General features: G+C 42.7%; 1 protein-coding gene across 1 annotated transcript in view; it reads right to left on the minus strand.

The window, feature by feature from the left end:
* LOC137638407 (cyclin-D1-binding protein 1 homolog) overlaps positions 1–23,284 on the minus strand; it is a 263,747-nt gene that overhangs the window by 179,400 nt on the left and 61,063 nt on the right. The window contains exon 2 of the mRNA XM_068370457.1: positions 19,197–19,256. Coding sequence (XP_068226558.1) covers positions 19,197–19,256 — 60 coding nt within the window. The remainder of the gene's footprint in view (positions 1–19,196; positions 19,257–23,284) is intronic.

Raw genomic sequence — 23,284 nt, forward strand, 5'->3', positions numbered from 1 at the left:
GAACGCTAAGGACGTACTAATGCCGCCCACATCGTGAGCTCTGGATCGTCGAGTTGGAGGAGGATCAAGATTCAGCGCAAAATCTATGACTTTGCAAATCCAAAAAGAGATGGTATTCTTTGTGATCCTCCTTCTTGACCTTCCCAGTGCTTATGAAAAGTGCTGAAACTCGAGAGCGAGATGCTGCAGTCCTTTTGAAGTAATACCTCAAACTCCTCACTAGGCAAAGTAACCGTTTATCTGGATCATCAGTTACAGAACGAAGACTCTCAATCCGAAAGGGCCCGAATCTAGGATACGCTACTCTTGGATTTCAAGTCACCAATAAACTCAAGGACAAAGCTGAGTGTTACATCACCCCATCCTCTTGAATGGGCTATGTCGTAAGATAAAACAAGACGTTCACTAATCCTCATGGCCGAAGCCAAGGCGTGGAGAAAAACCATCTGCACAGTGAGGTGGTGATCTGTTGCCTGGCAAAGGTAAACGAGAAACTCGACTATTGTTGGAATAGTGGCATCAAGGGGAGAGATACCCCTTCCATGACACAAACCACAGAAGACAGTCCACTTGACCTGATAGATCTTCGCAGGTATCCAGACGTCCTCTTCGCTACTTGTTGTGAAAAGCCTCTCTGAGAGAGAAGATGCTGGATAGTCTCCAGCTGTGAAGTCGAAATGAAGCTACTGCTTTGTGAAAGATGTTCACTGGTGGTTGTTTGAGTAGAACGTGTCGTGGAGTGAGTTCTCTTGGGATCTCTGTCAGAAGTTGCTGAATAATAATAATAATAATAATAATAATAATAATAATAATAATAATAATAATAACAATAATAATAATAATAACAATAACATGATACCATAGTGCAGCTAGGAAAGCCATGGATAGATTGTTGCATGCTCTGGTCTTGTATAGCACCCTTCTTATCAAACAAAACGGGGGAAAAGCATAAAACGTCGACATTGTCTCACCGTTGTTGGAATACATCTTGCCAGGGAGCCTGAGGATTAGGAATTGAGGAGTACAGTGGGAACCTGAAGTTTAGAGACGTCGTGAACAGGTTCACAGTCAGGGAACCCCACAAAGTCAGGAATTTGTTGGCTACTAGGTGATTCAAAGACCAATCGGAGCCCACTATCTGAGTCGCTCTGCTCAGACTGTTCTCAAGCACATTCCGCTTGCCTGGAATGAAGCGAGGTAATAGGGACACTGTCACAAGTCAGGGGGTTTATGGTAAATCATTCATGAGAATTTAGACAAACTTACAAACAGCCGTTAACTGGGTTAGTTCAAGTGGCAGGAAGTAGGGTGGCAGTTACCAATCTATGACCACATCTCCACGATCCCTGGGTAGTGTGAGAAGTAGTTTGAACTAAATCTTTCCATGTTTGATATCTGCTGACCCAAGCACACGTGTACTGAATCTGTTTCCATGTCAACATGTACACGGGGGAGGAGACGTAAAGGAGGCGAGAGCCGGCTTGATGTGGTTGCATCATCTGCCACCGCTACCCAGAAGCCAGACCAGACCTCATACCCCCCAGTGATGTGCACATCATAAGAACAGCTGGGAAGCCAAGAATAGTTAGTTCAAGTTGAGTCCGAGTTCAGGTAAAGCTCAAGTCGTGAGTGGGCAAGCCATAGTAGGCCCATCTGCCATGATAGGCTTATCTCAGCCATGGCAGGCATCGACACTCAACAAGACACCCAATATTATAACTATTTATTATGTAGTTAAACCGTTTTCCCTCTTAAGTTTGTTCTCCCCAAGTGTGTCTGTAATTTACAAGTGATTCATTGTTATCTATAGCTTATGAGCATTTTACAATACAATAAACTTTTCCAGTAATTTAAGTCAGCGCGAGACTTATATTTCCTCTATTATGTAATTGAAAGATTCATTCATTCACTTTGAAGAAGATTTCTGCTCATATTCTGTGAAAATTAACTTGAACTATAAATCCTCTTTACAATGTAAAAGTCGTCTAATTCCCCGCCTCCCATCATTTATTACTTTATTGCCACACCTAGTGATAACACAGAGCTGTCCTCTGTCCATTTTAGCATCACCAAGGCTAGATGGCATAGGGGCTGCGAAAAGGTACCCCCTTACTTGTTTACATAAGCCACAACTGTGGCTTAAAGCACCTGGTATGGAAGGTGTGAGAGCTGAGATGTTGAATGAATGGGGAGTGACTGTACTTGAATGGTTGGTGAGATTGTTAATAGGTGTTCTGTGTTGTCAATGGTACCAGTAGATTGGGTTTGTGCATGTATTGTACCACTATATAAGGGTAAGGGAGATGTGCATGAGTGTTGTAATTCAAGGGGTATTAGTCTGTTGAGTGTGGTTGGAAAAGCGTATGGTAGAGTACTGATTAATAGAATTAAGGATAAAACAGAGAATGCAATCTTAGATGTACAGGGTGGTTTTAGAAGAGGTAAGGGATGTATGAATCAGATTTTTACAGTTAGGCAGATAAGCAAGAAATATTTAGCAAAAGGTAAGGAAGTCTATGTTGCGTTTATGGATCTGGAGAAAGCGTAAGATAGAGTTGATAGGGAAGTAATGTGGAATGGGATGAGGTTATGTGAAATTGATGGAAGGTTGTTGCAAGCAGTAAGAAGTTTCTACAAAGGTAGTAAAGCATGTGTTAGGATAGGAAATGAGGTGAGCAATTGGTTTCTAGTGAGAGTGGGGCCGAAACAGGGATGTATGATGTTGCCATGGTTGTTCAACTTGCATGTTGATGGAGTGGTGAGAGAGATGAATGCTCGAGTGCTTGGACGAAGATTGAAACTGGTAGGCGAGAATGATCATGAATATGAAGTAAATCAGTTGTTGTTTGCGGATGATACTGTACTGGTTGCAGACTCCGGAGAAAAGCTTGGCCGATTAGTGACAGAATTTGGAAAGGTGTGTGAGAGAAGAAAGTTGAGAGTTAATGTGGGTAAGAGTAAGGTTATGAGATGTACGAGAAGGGAAGGTGGTGCGAGGTTGAATGTTATGTTGAATGGAGAGTTACTTGAGGAGGTGGATCAGTTTAAATACTTGGGGTCTGTTGTTGCAGCAAATGGTGGAGTGGAAGCAGATGTACGTCAGAGAGTGAATGAAGGAGGCAAAGTGTTGGGGCAGTGAAGGGAGTGGTAAAGAATAGAGGGTTGGGCATGAATGTAAAAAGAGTTCTGTATGAGAAAGTGATTGTACCAACTGTGATGTATGGATCGGAGTTGTAGGAAATGAAAGTGATGAAGAAACGGAAATTGAATGTGTGAGAGATGAAGTGTCTGAGGAGTATGGCTGGTGTATCTCGAGTAGATAGGGTTAGGAACAAAGTAGTGAGGGTGAGAATGGGTGTAAGAAATGAGTTAGCAGCTAGAGTGGATATGAATGTGTTAAGGTGGTTTGGCCATGTTGAGAGAATGGAAAATGACTGTCTGCTAAAGAAGGTGATGAATGCAAGAGTTGATGGGAGAAGCACATGAGGAAGGCCAAGGTTTAGGTGGATGGATGGAGTGAAGAAAGCTCTGGGTGATAGAAGGATAGATGTGAGAGAGGCAAGAGAACGTGCTAGAAATAGGAATAAATGACAAGCGATTGCGACGCAGTTCCGGTAAGCCTTGCTGCTTCCTCCAGTCGCCTTGGATGACCGCGCAGGTAGCAGCAGTAGGGGATTCAACGTTATGAAGCTTCATCTGTGGTGAAGAACGGGGGAGGGTGGGCTGTGGCACGCTAGCAGTACCAGCCGAACTCGGTTGAGTCCCTTGTCGGGCTGAGAGGAACGTAAAGAGGAAATGTCCCCTTTTTTTCATTTGTTTGATGTCGGCTACCCCCAAAAATTGGGGGAAATGCCTTGCTATATATATGTACTACTGTGTTGTTGTCGCTCATCAGTATCACAGAGCGACCTGCCAGGAACAGCTTGGGCGCTGATCATATAATATATGGTCAGTCTCTAGGGCATTGTCCTGCTTGCCAAGGCAATATCACTGTCCCTTGCCTCTGCCATTCATGAGCAAACTTTAAACCTTTAAACTGTTGGAGGGGTAGGAAGGCTGCCCTCATCTCTAGGAGATTTATGTGCTAGTATCTTTCGGACTCGGACCAGAGCCTAGAGGCTGTGTGGTGCAGCATGTGGGCCACCCACCCTTCTTTCGATGCATCTGAAAAGAGCATAAATTCCGGAAAAGGTACAAGAAGGTCTGTTTCTCTGCGGATGTTCTCGTCTGCCACCCACCATCGAATATTCGTCTGTTGCTCTAGTCCCATAGGGACCAACGTATCTAGGGAGTTGTTGTATTGATTCCGGCACTGAAGAGATCAAATTCTGAGGCAGCCGATGGGCATGAGACAAGCCAGGAATGAACGGTGACCTATGAGACACAACCACTGTTGGACTGGGACCTCTTCTTGTCTGAAGAAGGGGCTTGCTACCTTCCTCAGCCTCTGTACACTGTCATCTTATGGAAAAACATTCTGGAGGTTGAAGTCAATGATCATACCGAGGTATACCAGTCTTTGAGAAGGAAGCAGGGATAATTTCTCGAAATTTACAACAATCCGCAGATCCTGCCAAAACGAGAGTACAGTAGTCTATCTCGGTGTTGAAGACGGGTCGCCGCTAAGTCTGCTAGGATCAGCCAATCATCAAAGTATTTCTGGAGACCATTGCTGATCCCTCAATTTTCAGACCAAATTACTCCCTTATTATTAAGGCATGCTACCTAAGGATATTTCATATTTACTAAAAATAAAATAATTATTACTTGATCTATCATTTTCCAATTACCATAATAATTTCAATGGTTATATATGAAATGCTTCTCTCATATTTCATTCACTTGTACTGTGAGTTGAATCACATAATGTTAACCGGAGTTTCATTCATGTTGCTAATGCACGATATTCTAGTTTTTAGCTCTGTGGTGCTTGATTATAAAGCCTCAATAGAGACTTAGCAAAGATACAAAGATTTCATTTATTACAGAGAGAGAGAGAGAGAGAGAGAGAGAGAGAGAGAGAGAGAGAGAGAGAGAGAGAGAGAGAGAGAGAGAGAGGAGAGAGAGAGAGAGAGAGAGAGAGAATATGAATGATTTGAAGTTTTCTGGCATTCTGACATCAAATAAGAGAACTAATACTCTCTCTCTCTCTCTCTCTCTCTCTAGAGAGAGAGAGAGAGAGAGAGAGAGAGAGAGAGAGAGAGAGAGAGAGAGAGAGAGAGAGAGAGAATATGAATGATTTGAAGTTTTCTGGCATTCTGACATCAAATAAGAGAACTAATACTCTCTCTCTCTCTCTCTCCTCTCCTCTCTCTCTCTCTCTCTCTCTCTCTCTCTCTCTCTCTCTCTCTCTCTCTAAATATTTAATTGTGCTTTAATAAAACATTTATGTGCTTTTGTTTTAAATTTCAGGTGTATTTTATCAATCTAAGTATTCTGGGTGCCATGGTCAGATCAGCTGATCTGATCATGGCACCCAAAATATTTAGATTGATAAAATACACCTGAAATTTAAAACAAAAGTACATAAATGTTTTATCAAAGCTCAATTAACTATTTAAATAATCATAATTTTCTAGAATGCAATAATGCTTCCGAAACAAAATTGAATGAGAAGAAAGAGAGAGAGAGAGAGAGAGAGAGAGAGAGAGAGAGAGAGAGAGAGAGAGAGAGAGAGAGAGAGAGAGAGAGAGAGATATCAGCTGTTGAAAAGTAATTGAATGCACAGTTTTTGTGTTTATTTAAGAGAAACAATTATTATCAAGATATTAAAGTTTTTAGTGTATAAAATAAGCTAAGAAAGTATAGATAACATGCTGCGCAAGAGACAACAAATAAGAAGTTACATCACGCTTCAAGATTAGCAGTGTAGGCTACGAGTCTGAACGAAAACACTCCAAACACTTACAGTAAGTACAGTTAAGCTGTAATGTAGTAATATTATTGTACATATATTACAGTAATATGCACAACAGTATCAGTGAGTATTAGGTTACCGTACAGTATTACTGGATAGGAACAACTTTTATTATACAGAACAGAAAGGGGATGATGATAACTCGGTAAACTTTACCTTAGCACAATACTGTACAGTAACCTTACTGTGTCCAGTACATAGTGTGAGTGTGCAAAACGGATTTTGAGCGAAGCGAAAAATCTATTTTTGGGTAAGATAGCCATATCGTCCTGATGGAAGTTCCTATAGGGTAGCTTCCTTGGGTATATTTGACTACGGTGATATTTCCCAGAGAATTTACCTTAAGGTACCCAGAATTCTAACTCCTGGAGTGAATATCCCTAAATAAATGAACCAGGGATATCGCGAAATATCAGAGGACGTATTCTTGACACGCCACATAGCAATCTGCACCCCGAACAGAATAAACACTTCGAAGGGGTCAAGTGGCAAGAAAACGCAAAACGAGAAAGAAAGGAGAGCCGTTCGTAAGGTACCTCTCCTCTCTCGCTTCGTATGCGTGCATAGCGCCGCCGACGGCGCCATCTGTATTCCTTGTAGCGATACACGAAGTGCTACAGATACTGTATGTAGGGAGGGGTCCTATAGCCCTTTTTAGAGAAAGGAAGGGCGGGTCCATCAGGACGACATGGCTATCTCACCCAAAAATAGATTTTTCGCTTCGCTCAAAATCCGTTTTTTGGGCTCAAGCCATGTCGTCCTGATGGAAGTATACCAGAGCATTACTGCTATCTGTGGATTCTCAAAACGTGCCGTACTCTCAAGAAGGTATTTCCCGGTCAGACTAGACCTAGAGACCTAAGATGTTACCGTCATACATCTTTTCATCTAACCATAGACTATGTTAGTGCTTCCTGCCCCCTACAGGGAAGAGTCGTACTAGACTCTAGAAAAGTCTCGAAGAGTACATACAGTGAGCCCTCGCTACTTCGCGGTTCGACCATCGCGGATTCACGTCTTCGCGGACTTTTTTCATTAAATACGGCATCCGATTTTATCAGCAAACCACTATTTTTGGGGGAAACATCATTTTATTCTAGAAAATTGCTACTCTTTAAATAGTTAATTGCACATTAAGAAAGCGTGTACTTTTGTTTTTAAATTTCGGGTGTGTTTTAAAAATCAAGTATTGTTGACTTCTTTTTGTTTTACTTTTGGCTGTGATCAGATCAGCTGACGTCCAGCTGCCGGTCACAAGAATATGCGCGTACGAAGTATTGTTTATACCATTTCTTAACTTATTCAAACCATCTATACAGTTGATATTACATAAGCACCAATGTGTTATAACCTATCATATTTTTTTGTTCATTACATTTAAAACAACTCTCTCTCTCTCTCTCTCTCTCCTCTCTCTCTCTCTCTCTCTCTCTCTCTCTCTCTCCGTAAGAAATAAAACCTTAGTTCACATATGGCAACTTGAGTTTAAGAATGAAATTAACATGAATATTGTTAGTTGTGGCGATCAATTCCTCGCTTCAGGAGGTACAGGAAACAAAAACACGGCATTCGATTACAACAGCTGATTCTCTCTCTCTCTCTCTCTCTCTCTCTCTCTCTCTCTCTCTCTCTCTCTCTCTCCTCTCCGTAAGAAATAAAACCTTAGTTCACATATGGCAACTTTAGTTTAAGAATGAAATTAATATGAATATTGTTAGTTGTGGCGATCAATTCCTCGCTTCAGGAGGTACAGGAAACAAAAACACAGCATTCGATTACAACAGCTGATTCTCTCTCTCCTTCTCTCTCTCTCTCTCTCTCTCTCTCTCTCTCTCTCTCTCTCTCTCTCTCTCTCTCTCTCTCTCTCTCTCTCTCTCTCTCTCTCTCTCTCTCTCTCTCTCTGTAAGAAATAAAACCTTAGTTCACATATGGCAACTTTAGTTTAAGAATGAAATTAATATGAATATTGTTAGTTGTGGCGATCAATTCCTCGCTTGAGGAGGTACAGGAAACAAAAACACAGCATTCGATTACAACAGCTGATTCTCTCTCTCTCTCTCTCTCAGGAAACAAAAACACAGCATTCGATTACAACAGCTGATTCTCTCTCTCTCTCTCTCTCTCTCTCCTCTCTCTCTCTCTCTCTCTCTCTCTCTCTCTCTCTCTCTCTCTCTCATGTTATACAATAATTACAAATAGATGAAGAAACCAAAATAGGTTTTCTTAAAGTGTCAATTAAATACAAAACGAAAAAATTATACCGTGTATACAGTACATCCATTTCAATCATAGCTTAAAATACGGTATCCGATTTTGTCAGCAAACTACTATTTTTTTAGGAAACACCATTCTATTCCAGAAAACTTTTACTCTTTAAATAGTCAATTGCGCTATAATAAAACATGTACTTATGTTTTTAAATTTCGGGTGTGTTTTAAAAATCGAGTATTTTTAACTTCTATTTGTTTTACTTTTGGCTGTGATCACATCAGCTGATGTCTAGCTTCCGCTCTCAAGAATATGCGCGGTAAGAATACATTAACAAAGAATTGTTTACTGTACACCATTTCTTAACTTATTCAAACCATCTATACAGTTAATATTACATAAGCACCAATGTGTTATAACCTATCAAATTTATTATTTAGTACATTTAAAACAATCTCTCTCTCTCTCTCTCTCTCTCTCTCTCTCTCTCTCTCTCTCTCTCTCTCTCTCTCTCTCTGTCACATCAACGTAATAGCAGTAACTTAATTTTTCGATGACTTTAAAAATGGCCTAGTACTTTCTTCTTCTTTTACCTTATTTGCTCATAGTGAGGTGGGTACAAGTTGACTTATAACTGAAGTTAGGAAAAGTATTTTGGATATGGAAAGAACAATTATCTTTCGTAACAGTTTAAAACTATCGTAAATTATCATTCTGTCACTAGCGGCAGTTTGCTATTGTGGATTAAACGCATAAGGGAAAAAAAAAAGGGTTTCCAGCTTTGCTACGAATTTAGGAATTTATATGGATACGATAAGTAAAATATTTGTACTGTAATAACGTAATGTTTACTAAATGTTTGTTATATCATTAGTTATCACTTTGAGCATGTGTGTTTAATGCGTTCGTTTGTTTATTATGATCGAAGATGGAGCGTAAACAAATGGAAGGTTTCCGTTTCAGGCGGCGTCATAAAGAAAAACATTATATAAATGGCATTCTTTTCATTTATTTGGAAGTTCTAAGAAAAATTAAGAAGAACATTGGTAATAACAAAGTCAACATATAATCAATACTTGGTAAGATTGCTGTCGATGCAAAAACTAACCTATACACAGATGTGTAAATGCGTCTGTTTCTTCGTTATGATCAGAGATAAACGTAAACAAAACATTGGTTGTCATTTTTTATCGTGCTTTTTGGCGTGTTTAGGAAACGCATGATATAAAATCGCCTTTAATATTTGTGCCTGTTTTAGTTTAGGGTACTGTAGTACATGCATTAAGTGTTCTGTACATTAAAGGGTAGTTTGTTAATAGTACTACGTAAAAGGAAGGTTTTAAAAGTCTGAATATACATGTTAAATAAATATGTAAATATGGTGTCCCTACTTCGCGGATTTTCAGCTATCGCGGCCGGGTTTGGAACCTATCTACCACGATAAACGAGGGTTCACTGTATACCTATGTATGAATAACAGACAAGTCAATATAGTGGTCTCACTCTATATTATGTAAAGCATAGTCTGTAAAAGAACCGCTGTGTCGATATGAAATACCGACAAGCTCCCCGTTCGATTACTGGATTGGACAAAGGTTTATATCCGGGTAGGAGGAAAACTTGTACATCCGCTACCGTCCCCTTAGGGCATGAAGTCCTCCCACTAGGGAAAAGCAAAAACCAATGAAAGATGCTTGCATAAAGGAACAATCTATTAGAATTATTCATGTTAAAATATACATAGTTTACATAATGCTAAACCATTTCTAGAAAAATGACACAGGCAAATGAGACGCAAGGTTCACAAGAACTAGTTTATTGACAATCAACAAAAAATAAGGCAGGTTAAACAACAATTATACATATATAAGAGGAGGATAACCAACAAATAAGCATAAGCATCATAGTAAACAGAAAAATTGTTTATCTGAAAGAAAAAACATTAGCGCCACTTTAAAATACCGAGGTATTAAATTCATAAAAGTCTGTATTACTATTTAGTCACACTAGCGTTGGAAACGCTTGCCACACATGTCTGCACTTATGCTAGGTTCACCTTTGAATATGGAACAGTCAATGTGGGCACCCTAATGCCCCAACACTTATTCTGTAGAACAGTCCGTGACTACACACCCACCCTAGAATTAATCATCCCAATTAATTTCACTGTTCCTCGCAGAGTTAAACAGCAGGTTTAACGACACTACCCACTGCTACCACAGACCTCTTTAGTTGCTCCACTTGCTTCGCATAATGTCGAAAGAAAACTCTGGAAGACTTCCAGCCAGTGTATGAGCGAAGATGTTCGAAATCCATACTATTGAAGAAATTTAAGGATGAGGCAACTTTCCTCGGATCGTGACCTGCGGGTGTACTGTTTGGATCCGCTCTGCGAATAAAATAGGTGATTTTCGCCCTTAGTTGTTTCAGAGATAAATTTGACCCTGATGTTTCTCCCCTGAACAATTGACCTCCCCTAAAGTCTGAAGTTCTACGAAGATAGACCTTTAGGCATTCCACTGGACATAGAGATGCATCTTCTTTCAGAGGGCAGATTCTCCAGGGACCCCACCTGTTGGTAGGCAGCTCGTTCTTGGCGAGAAACGTTGGATCTGGAAACAGGTTCAGTTCTCCCCTATCTAAGAACTGAACACGACCTTCCTCTCGCGAGAGGGCTACTATTTCACTAACCCTGGCCCCCGACGCGAGTGCAAACAGAAAAATAACTTTTTGGGTCAACTCCTTTAAAGCACATTCCTCATTGTTCATCAGCGAAGCGAAATGAAGAACTTTATCCAGAGACCATGAAATGGGCTTCGGAGGTGCTGATGGTCTGAGCCTAGCACAGGCCTTCGGAATTTTGTTAAAAATGTCGTTAGAGAGGTCGACCTGGAAGGCATATAAAATGGGTCTTGTCAAGGCAGATTTACACGTTGATATTGTATTGGCTGCTAAGCCTTGACCATGGAGGTGGATGAAGAAAGATAAGCAGAAGTCCGTCGAGATCTTTTGTGGATTCTTCGCCTTGACAAAGGCCACCCATTTTCTCCGTGATGACTCATATTGTCTTCTGGTGGATTTGCACTTACAGTATATTCCTCTAAGAAGTCTATACTGTCTTTCGAGATCCCGAAACGCTTTCTCACCGCTAGGGAGAGAAAATCATGAGCTGCAGGTTCCGGGTTTTCAGTGATGAAGCGCAGACAGTCGACTTCTGAACTCGCTGGGACAAAACTGGATCTGGTAGCGGTAGACACTTCAGCCGTAGTTCTAATGCCAGAGGGAACCATACGCTGTTCGGCCACTTGTGAGCCACTATTGCCGCTACTCCCTTGAAAGATCTCAGTTTGTCGAGGACCCTCAATAGAAGGATGTGAGGAGGGAACAGGTAAATCCTGGACCATCTGTTCCAGTCGAGGGACATCGCGTCCACTGCTTCCGCTAAGGGATCCTCGTACGGGGACACGTAGAGAGGTAACTTCTTGTTGTCTTTCGTCGCAAAGAGGTCTATCTGCAGTTCCGGGACTTGACTCAAAATGAAGGAGAACGATCCTGCGTCTAGGGACCATTCTGACTCTATCGGTGTGAACCTGGAGAGAGCGTCTGCTGTCACGTTGCGGACTCCTTGAAGGTGAACAGCTGACAGGTACCATTTCTTCTTTTCCGCTAGCCGGAAGATGGTCAACATCACTTGGTTGAGTGGAGGTGACCTCGATCCTTGTCAATTCAAGCATCTCACTCTATCACCTCGCTGTCTAGTACCAACCTTATGTGGATCGAGCAGCGAGGGGAGACTTTCTTCAAGGTAAGAAGTACTGCCATGGCTTCCAGAAAGTTTATGTGAAATTTCTTAAATAGATTGGACCAGGTTCCTTGGGCCTTCTTCCGGTGAGAATGACCTCCCCATCCCTCCTTCGAGGCGTCTGTGTGAATAGTCATAGAGGGGGGAGGTGGCTGGAGAAGCACCGACTTCTTTAGTTGCTTGACTTGGGACCAAGGCCTAAGAAGCGTACATAGACGAGGCGGTACTGGCCTTATCAGATCTCTTCGCGCATTTGATGCATAATTCCTCCAAACTCCGGTTGCACTGGGTCTGTTACTGAGGCAAACTGGAGAGAACCCAGCACTCTCTCCTGTTCGCGTCTTGATATTCTTTCGGAATCCAGAAGTCTCTTGACAGAACCTGCTATTTCCTTCCTCTTCTTCGCAGGGATGGAGAGTTGGTGTGACACTAGGTCCCAGTGGATTCCCAGCCACTGGAACTTTTGAGATGGAGAAAGCCGAGACTTTTTTCTGTTGATCTTGAAGCCTAGATGTTCTAGGAACTGGATCACCTGTAGGGAAGCTTGCAAACACTCTGTCTTGGATGCTGCCCACACCAGCCAGTCGTCCAGGTAGGCTACTACACGGACTCCTTTTAGGCGTAATTGTTTGAGAGCTGCGCTCGCAAGCTTCGTGAAGATCCTTGGGGCTATGTTTAGCCCGAATGGCATGGCTCTGAAGGCGTAGAGTCTTCGATGTAGCTTGAATCCTAGGTAGGGGGAGAGTTGACGACTGATTGGAATGTGCCAATAGGCATCTGACAAGTCTATGGAGACGGTAAATGCCCGCTTGGGCAGTAAGGTCCTTATGTGTTGCAGTGTTAGCATCTTGAACTTGCAGTTCACTATGAACTTGTTGAGTGGCGACAAGTTCAGAATGACTCTGAGTTTTTCTGAGTCCTTCTTGGGAACACAAAACAGCCTCCCTTGGAATTTGATGGACTTTACCCTTCGGATTACTCTTTTCTCCAAGAGTTCTCGAATGTACTCTTCCAGAACGGGGGTGGAGTGTTGGAAGAATCGTGGGCACTGGGGTGGAGTGCTGTACCAGCTCCAACCCAGTCCATTCATGAGTAGGCTGTGGACCCAGGGATCGAAGGTCCAACGATCCCAAAAAGCTGGAGTCTCCCTCCTACCGGTATCATTTCACTTTGGCTGCTGTTGACCAGAGGACTTGCCTCCTTGACCGCGACCACCCCTAAATCCCCTTCCCTTGAGGGGCGTCTAGACGAACCTCTGGCTGATCCTCTAGCTCTTGCTCGAAAGGTAGTAGACTGCCCTTCGAACGCTGGGTTAAATGCCGGAGACTGTGTAGTAACGGCTTGGGGTACCCACTGGTACGTGGTCGGGGTTTGTGCCACCATCTGGGGCACTGTGGTCAAAGGAAGTGGTTGCTGCTGCTGTCTGAATGGCTTGGCTGGCCGAGAGGGTAGCCCAGGTTTCTTAGTCTTCCTCTTTGGTTGGGGACCCTCATCCGGGGAAGACTTTCTCTTAAGGGATAGGCCCAACTTCTGGAGAAGGTTTCTATTCTCCGTGGCGGCCTTATCCACTACCTCCTTGACCTCTTCACTAGGGAAGAGATCTTTGCCCCAAATGCAGGAGGATATTAGTTTCCTTGGCTCGTGCCTCACCGCAGCCGAGGCGAACACGAACTCCCTACAAGCCCTCCTAGTTTTGACGAAGCTGTAAAGGTCCTTCGTCACTGTGACTAGATGTGTCTTAGCCACTACCATAAACATTTCATGGGCTTTGGGGTCACTTGCCATTGTCTCCAGAGTCGTTTGCAGAGACATTGAGGCAGCAAGTCTTTCTTTTGTCTCAAGCTCTATACGCAAAAGAAAGTCAGACAGCTTCGGGAGGTTTTCACCGAACTGACGTCCGGCAATATCGGCCTCCAACTTCCCGACTGAGAAGGTAAGATGGACGTCCTTCCAGTCTTTCTGGTCCATGGGTAAGGTCAAGGATAGGGGTTTACACTCCTCCAAGGAGGGGCATGGCTTACCCGCCATGACCGCTTTCTACACAGCCGTAAACCCTTTCTGCATAAAGGGAAAGGCTCTAGAAGGAGAGGACACAAAGGAAGGGTGTTTCTTACTCAAAGCGGGTACCTTTGAGTTTGTGAAGCCCCTCTCTTTCATTGAGCTTGACAGCAAGGCTTGAGCCTTAGCATGGTAAAAAACTATGACCTCCTTCGGCTCCGTTTCTTCCTTTGAGGCTGGTTCCTTCCTTAGGCGGACATAGCAGTCCGGGTACGACTCCTTGCTGGGCCAGAATTCCACCTCCTGAGGGAACTGAGCCCAATTTCTCCGAGATGACGATCTTTCCCGTCGTCATAGGCATGTGCTCGGCATACCTCCAAGGGTTGGCATCCGAGCATAAGGGAAGGTCCTTCACGCTGAGCTTCTTCTGGGGCCCACGTGATGCTGCAAGTCTTCGCATCTCTAACTTCATTGCAGCAGCCTTCTCATTATTTTCCTTCTGCATCTGTTGGATCATCCCAACGATGGAAGAAAGGGTCTTTCCCAGATCCTCTGGGAGAGAGGACGATGTTGAGGGAACAGGTTCAGGGGCCTGAACCGGAGTAGCCGACTCCTCGTCGAATTCCTCCTCCTCATTGTCTGGAGCCTGGGTCAGCTCCTCTTCCTGGTCTTCTGCCAGAAGGTCTTTTGCAGTATACTCGGACACCTCCGACATCCTATCGTCCAGTTGGATGTCTTGCAGGGCGTCCGCGACTTCAGCATCCACCGGGATCTGAACAAACGGCATCTACGCTTGAGGCTGGGGAATCACTGCATCTGCTGATGCATTGGGGAAAAGGTAAGCCCTCATCTTCTCGCTTGGAAGATAGGGACCAGAAGTGTTCTTCTGGAAGCCCCTTACCCAGGTACGAAGCTTCTCCCTTGCTGCGTCCCTTGACTCCGCCGTCTTAGGGGTGTCAAATGAATCGGTAATCAGGTTTGTGCAAACGGTACATACCTGCGGGTCCCAATACCGGAGATCACCTTTGGAGACTGCGCATGCTGCGTGCCTCCTACACAAGTCATGTCCGCAGAAGTTCTTGCTGCGGATGTTGCAGAATACGCTCCCACACTTCGGATGGTCCTCCTGTAAAGAGAAGAAAATTCCATGAGAATCAAGTGAACCACATATCACTGGATATACATAGCTTAAAGTAATTAAGCTAGAAAGGAAAGAAGGAAAGACACACACTTGTATTTCCTGCCCAGTCAATTGCTGTAACCTTCCAGATAATAAAATTTCATGGTTATTCTATACTAGAGTAACCAATAAGGAATTTGCAGAGGAAAATAGGTGTAGCTCACACCAAAATAAGTAATTTTAAAATACTGGATACTAGAAAAGAAAGAACTCACTTTCCTTATCTGTATGGTTTCACCAAAGGGCTGTACAAGACAACACAAGAGTGTTAGAAAAACTTATTGTAAAATATTCTATACTATAGTTTTCTCTATGCAGTATATCCTATACTGAAAAATACTGGCTACAGTATATAAAATAATGTGCCGGCCGGCACGTACCTTAAATTAGTTCCAAAGTATACTACTTTTAGACTATTAGGTGGAAAAACTAAAAATAATAGCACCCAGCTGCCGTCCGTCGGCAGAACTATGGTGTGTTTCCATTGCCGGCCGGGCAACTAAAAAATGATAGCACCCGGCTGCCGGCCGCTAATCGTAGCGGCCGGCAGAACTATGGTGTGTTTCTATTGCCGGCCGGTAAGGGTATACTACTAATGCCGGCCGGCAGCAAAAGGAACCAGAGAACTTCCAACGGCCCGGCTACCGGCCACTCAGGCCGTCAGCCGGGCTAGGGTACAAACACTAGAAGAGAAACAGGATAGATGCCGGGATAAGAGACGGCACTGCCCCATAGCCCGGCAACCAGAAAGAGTGCACATAAGGAAGGGGAGAATATAAATTCAGGCTTCCGTTGTCCAATGCCATCTGGCTCTACAGACATACATGGATGAGAGACCAAGGGAGGTCTGGGGAACAATCAAAAGAAGAAGGCCTTTGCCGGCCGGCAAGGGACCGAGTCAACTCCACCTCCTAACCTATGCTAGGTACAGATGTAGAATGACGGACAGAGATGTAATGGCTATGCCATCACTAAGGAAAGAGGGGGAAGGGGGAAAGAGGGTCCTACAAACCCTGCTCTAGTAAAGAATCACCCCGCAGCCAAGAAAGCTCATCTTAGCCTAGGGGGAATCCTAGGAGGGAGGCCGGCAGTACTTGCCATCTCCCTCGGAACCTAAGCAAGGTTGGTGTTGTTATTCACAGGAAAGTAGGATCTCATCCTCCACACCGAGAACAACCACACTGGACTAGTCTGCTAGATCACAAAAAGAAGGAATCATCTCGTACAGAAACCTTCGAAAGTGGTCTAAGGAATCTAAGCCTCCTATGTCTGCTCTAGGCCTAGCAAAGGAATCTCAATCACTATGCTAGCAAGAAACAGACCCAGACTAAAAAACTCTGATGTCCTGCCCCCTCCTGAAGCCAGACTTACTGGAAACAGGAAAGAACAGAGACACCCTAATATAGTTGTACAGTATCTAAATGTCAATTCAGATAAACCATTAGGGTTAAGCCCAAGGCTTAAACAGAGGGAAAAGGGATTGCACATATTCTCCAAGGAGAAGAGAGCAACCGGGGAGTGTGAGAAAGTATACTAGGGCCCCATAGGCAACTAGCCTAGGCGCGAAGAGAATCGATTACCTAAATCACCAAAACTCACTCGTATACCATCTTGGAAGAAAAATCAACAATATCTTAAATGTATAAAACTGCCTAAAGCTTCAATAAGATTTTAAAACACTCGGAAATCTGAATATCATGCATGAAAGTACTAGGGCCAAACGTCTAGGCTACAAGGCCTAGCGTAGGCCAGGATCGGTAAATCATTCGCCGAAACGAAAATACTAATAGCATCATATAAAGAATTCCTATGTAGAGCTAAATAGCTAAAATTATTAAAGCATAACAGCCGGGAACGTCGCTCTGGGTAACTAAATGACTCATGCATGGCGAGCGACAGCGTCCAGGATGCCTCCGGTAGGCAACAGCTCTTGTAACGAAAATATCGCTATCGAAATATCTTAAAATCACCAAGAGCTTACATTTATACATAAAAGAGATAATACTCAACTTATCAGAGGCAGAAGAAGTTGGAGAAAGCATCATGATGTTGAAAATAATCCAAGAATTACGAGATAACACAGGGAAAACACCGAGTTGTTGAGCTACGCAAAAAGGAATACAGATGGCGCCGTCGGCGGCGCTATGCACGCATACGAAGCGAAAGAGGAGAGGTACCTTACGAGCGGCTCTCCTTTCTTTCTCGTTTTGCGTTTTCTTGCCACTTGACCCTTTCGAAGTGTTAATTCTGTTCGGGGTGCAGATTGCTATGTGGCGTGTCAAGAATACGTCCTCTGATATTTCGCGATATCCCTGGTTCATTTATTTAGGGATATTCGCTCTAGGAGTTAGAATTCTGGGTACCTTAAGGTAAATTCTCTGGGAATATCACCGTAGTCAAATATACCCAAGGAAGCTACCCTATAGGAACTTCCATCAGGACGACATGGCTTGAGCCCAAAAATGTACTGTACACTGTACATATGATTATAAGCGGTTGTAGAAACAAAATTAAAACAATATTAGGCAGTATTTACTGTGTTAGTCATCAGCTCTGGCACCCTCTTGTGGCAAGGGGCAGTGACGTTTTAGGTTAGGAGTTAGCCCACCCCAGTGCAGCATTTTTTCGTGAAAATTCGCTTTTCGCGCTTGTGTCTGTAACCTAAATATCGCGAAGAACGAGTCTTGACTGTAGTTCAGGACTTGTTGATACTAGTCCAACTTTGTTATATATCTCAGATAGTTCTGACTCCTGTAGTGATAGTTACTTATTTTGTGTGGCTTATGTTGTCGCATCATATCTTTTGTCTCGAGATTGTATAAGGTTCCGACGACAAAGGAAAAGTTACACTCCTAACTGAAGTCTTACTCAAAGTCGGAAATAGGTCGGAATCATATGGTCCTACAAATGTGGGAGGACAGTTCCGATTTTGACTTCTGAATTGGTGGTTCCCTCTTCTGTGCCAGAAGTTTATGAACCTTGTTTTTAATCTGTTTCTGGGAGGAAAATGCTACTCATCCCCCAGCTAGTTAGAAATTTTGGGAAGTATTCAGTATCCTGCTGTTGGAACTATTTTCTGCTAGTTCTAGGAATTCCATCCAAAAATTGCAAAACCTGCTAGTAAAGAAAGCCCTTTTTCTAACTGCAGTGTTCATTCACCTCGATCATGACTTTTCTGGCTTTCTGCCACCTGATTTTGACTACCGACTGTTGCCTGAGAGTTCAGTTTCATCTGAATTTAGTACCCCTTGGACTAGGTCAAAAGGCCTCATTCTTGACTTGCCTCTAGTTCAACCTCGAGTTATGAAGTGGAGACTTCATCTAGCTTAAATCAGATGGAAGCTGCAGGAAGGAAATTATCTTCAGCTCCTGAGCTTCCCCGGAATTCTACCCCTTTCCCGGGTACCGATGGAAGCCTTTAACACAGGTCAGAGCTAGTAATTGCTCCAAAGACTAACCTCCTTAGCAGAAGTAGCGTGCTTCTAACATGGCATTAACGCCAGCCTACCAGAATCATTGTGGGCATATCAAAATTACACTCCCCTATATAGGACGGTTCTAACTAAGATACTACTATCAAACATAATACATCTGGTGCTACATGATCTGATCCTATTCCAAAAAGGACCTATAACTCGCAACTGCTGCATCTGCAGCAATATTAGACTGTACAACACTAAATATTACGGGGTTACACAAAAAAGTTTGTTTAGGACACAGAATAGGATTAGAATGGATAACCGGCATACTCTGATCTGCGAATAATATACCTGAAGTGCTCGACACTTCCTTCAGCTTAATCTTTGGCATAAAAGAAGCAAGAGTAACACTGGTAGTTGTAGATTGGCAGACTGTCAGACTTCTTGCTGGTTTTACCCAGAAACAACCATACATTGGACAACTAGACATTGGTGAGTGGGGTATCCCCCCCAGCCAATCATAGTTATAATTACCTTACTGAATTTTAATTGCTGTTTGAGCTATGCTTCACTTTAAGGACGATGGTTTGTATTAGTTTAGAAACAAAAATTGTAACCGTTCCAAGACTTAGATTAATTCAAAACTTTAGGCTACTGTATAATAATACTTACTCAAATTTTTCCAAAATTCATCCAAAGAATTATTTGCATCTTCTCTGAAGGCTTCTTTATCTGTAAAAAAGAAGAAAATTTCAAGTGAAAAGGAATGAAATAATAAACCATGTTAATCAATTCATTTGTACAGTACACATGTAACATGAAATGTTGTACAGTGAGTCCTCGCTACTTCGCGGTTCGACCATCGCGGATTCACCACTTAGCGGATTTTTTTCATAACCCATATATATAAACATATCGCGGATTTTCCGGAAATTTCGAAAATACTGCGATATATGAAGACCCCAAATACGATGTTTCGTTACCTGTAATTCCATTAATACTGTAATTAGTACTGATGGTTCATTGCATTACATATGACATATAATTCAGTACAGAAAGAAATAAAACACGAAAAGAGAATGTGATCATACGATATTTCAGTATACAGTACGTAGTAAAATCAAATCGAACATGAAACGCAAATCAGATGCAGTCATACCGTATTTGAATGGTGTAAGGCTGCTGATGGCTACTACTGTACTACAAATGTAATGGATGTGCATCTTTTTCATGAATCTTTTGTATGTATACGTACGTAGTACTGCATCCAATAATATTCTTTGTTGCAAAAATCACATCTCGAATAAGCGTACATATCCTACAACAAAACAAGCGTAAAATAGCATACGTAAAGCTGTATATGTAGGGTACCTTGTATTTGAATTGGTAACTACTACGTAGCATGTAAGACGGATTGTGATTGGTTCAAGCGCTGATAGATGACGAATCAGTACACAAGTTTTGTAATCTAGCCTGTGATTGGTGTTTTGACCGCTTCTCCAACCTCCAGCATCTTTTCGCGGCCACTTCGTTCGCCGCTCTCTCACCATGTAGATGCTGCTACGTTATTGTGAACTTTAATCTGTGCTGTGCGTGACTGTTTTAAGTTGAACTTTTTGTTGAACTTTCTGTTTAACCCCTACTGTACAATGGCTCCCAAGCGTTCTGCTTCTGCTAAGGCTGGTAGTGAGCGTAAACGCCACCAAAAGATGATGACGATTGCTGAGAAGGTGACGATTCTCGATATGTTAAAAGAAGGCAGAAGTTACGCGGCCGCAGCCCGCCATTTTGGCGTGAACAAATCCACCGTTCGCTACATCATGAAGGACGAGGCGAACATTAGAAAGACGGCTGCCATCACCATTAGCAGATCAGCGAAGCGAGTCGTTACCACGCGTAATAAAACGATCGTACGCATGGAAGGTGCTTTAGCAGTCTGGATTGCCGACTGCCGGAAGAAGAACATAGCCAGGGATACGAACACCATCCGAACCAAGGCTTTGAGCTTGTATGAGAATTTTGCGGCAAAGGAACCTCAAGACGACGATGGCGACCATGCTGAAGAAGAAGATGATGTAGATGAACCTCAACCAGGGACATCCACTGATTCCCAGCCTCAGAAACAACGTTTTTCCGCCAGCAAAGGATGGTTCGCGAAGTTTCAGAAACGCTTCGGCCTGAAAAGCGTTTCCCTGTATGGCGAGGCTGCTTCCGCTGACACTGCTGCTGCTGAAACTTACGCGAACGAGACGTTCAAGAACATTATCGCTGAAGGTGGATACAAGCCGGAACAAGTGTTTAATATGGATGAGACCGGCTTGTTTTGGAAGAGAATGCCGTCGCGAACTTTCCTGTTCAAAGAAGAAGCCAAAGCCTCTGGCTTTAAAGTATTCAAAGATCGCGTTACCCTCATGATGTGTGGCAATGCTGCTGGATTTTTGCTAAAGCCGGGGCTTATTTACAAGTCGAAAAATCCTCGCGCTTTGAAAAATAAAAATAAGAATCTCCTTCCCGTGTACTGGATGCATAATCAAAAAGCATGGATTACGAAGATGCTGACCTCCAACTGGTTCTACCAGCGTTTTATCCCGCAAGTCAGTAAATATCTCTTAGAGAAGGGCTTGCCATTTAAGATCCTTCTCCTTATGGATAACGCTGGTGGACACGCAACTGACCTGTCGCATGAGGGCATTCAGGTTGAGTTCCTGCCACCCAACACCACGTCATTAATTCAACCGATGGACCAGGGGGTTATCAGGGCGTTCAAGGCCCTCTACACGAAGAATACCTTGGAGGACCTCGTTGCGTGTGTGGATGCTGCCCAAGAAGATGAAGATGAAAATTTCAATTTGAAGGCGTACTGGCGGAAGCACACAATAGCCACGTGCCTGTAGAACATTCAGAAGGCACTGCAAGAAATGAAACCTGCAACCGTTAATGCGAGCTGAAAGAAGTTGTGGCCCCAGATTGTTTACGACGACGAGGGATTTACACCGTCTGAAATTCAACACTCTGCAATACGCAAATCTGTGCAGTTGGCTGCGATAATTGGAGGTGACGGGTTTGGCGACATGACGACTGAAGACGTCGACGAGTTGTTAGACTGCCATTCCCAGCCGCTAACTGACGCAGACCTAGAAGACCTGACGAAATCGGCCAGTGAAGAAGACAGTGAAATGCAGGAAGAGACCCAAGAAAATGTCGAAGAAACGGGCTTAACATTAGAACGGCTTGCCAAGCTCTGCAACCATGCGAAGGAGTTGAAAGAAATGTCGCAAGAGTGGGACGAGGATATGGTTCGGTCTATGCAATTCTGCAACAAGATCAATGACGACATGACTCCCTACAGGATGCTCTTTGAGCGAAAAAAGAAGCAGCGGCTGCAACTTCCGATCACAATGTTCTTCCAGCCTCGCAAAAAAGAGCCAGTTCCTCCTGCTACTACGCCTTCGGAAGAAATTGAAGAAGTGTCCCAGGAAGAAGTTGAAGAGGTGTCCCAGGAAAAGACACCTCCGTCTGAAGAGACGTAAAATACTATCATTGGCTGCACAGTGGAAGACATCATCAGCTTCATCATCATCATTTCTACTGTGCAGCAAATTCATCGCCATTATCATTCAAGTTTTTCTTCAACTTCTTTCGTGGTGAGTACAGTAACAATCTTTATTTTTTTTATACATGTTTTACTTTAATATTCTAACATTTTAATATTTGTGCCTGTTTTAGTTTAGTATGCATTAAGTTAAAGGGAAGGTTTTAAAAGTCTGAATATACATGTTATAACCAATCATATTTTTTTGTTTAAAATTTACATTTACGCGCGTAAAACAAATCTCTCTCTCTCTCTCTCTCTCTCTCTCTCTCTCTCTCTCTCTCTCTCTCTCTCTCTCTCTCTCTCGTAAATTGTTTTCCTGCTTTGCTACGTATGTACTGTATGATTTTATATAGAAACGATGAATAATATTTGTAATGACATATTTTCTAAAAGCTTTTACTGTAATATCATTATTTATCACTTTCATCATGCGCATTAAATGCCTTCGTTTGTTTACTGAGCGTGGTTGTTTACTGAGTGTACTTTATGAGGCCGCCGTTTCAGGCGGCGTCATAAAGAAAAACATTTCATTTGGAAGTCCTAAGAAAAATTAAGTAAAACATTGGTAATAACAAAATCAACATACTGTACTGAATAATCAATATAATCGATGCAAAAACTAACCTATACACAGATGTGTAAATGCGTTTGTTTCTTCATTATGATCAGAGATAAACGTAAACAAAACATTGGTTGCCATTTTTTATCGTGCTTTTTGGCGTGTTTAGGAAACGCATGATATAAAATCGCCTTTAATATTTGTGCCTGTTTTAGTTTAGGGTACTGTAGTACATGCATTAAGTGTTCTGTACATTAAAGGGTAGTTTTTTAACAGTACTACGTACAAGGGAAGGTTTTAAAAGTCTGAATATACATGTTAAATAAATACGTAAATATGGTGTCACTACTTCGCGGATTTTCACCTATCGCGGTCGGGTCTGGAACCTATCTACCGCGATAAACGAGGGCTCACTGTACAGGTACTATGGCAAGCAATATACAGAATACTCATTCTATATCTTCAAATACTATAGAAAAATGAGCATACACATAGAACTTCTTGTGTAGAAGAAAACTAGATAGGGAAAAAGTACAACTGAAGTCATCATCATCATCTCCTCCTATGCCTATTGACACAAAAGGGCCTTGGTTGGACTTCGCCAGT

The sequence above is a fragment of the Palaemon carinicauda genome, chromosome 3, assembly GCF_036898095.1.
Source record: "Palaemon carinicauda isolate YSFRI2023 chromosome 3, ASM3689809v2, whole genome shotgun sequence".
Lineage (NCBI taxonomy): Eukaryota > Metazoa > Arthropoda > Malacostraca > Decapoda > Palaemonidae > Palaemon > Palaemon carinicauda.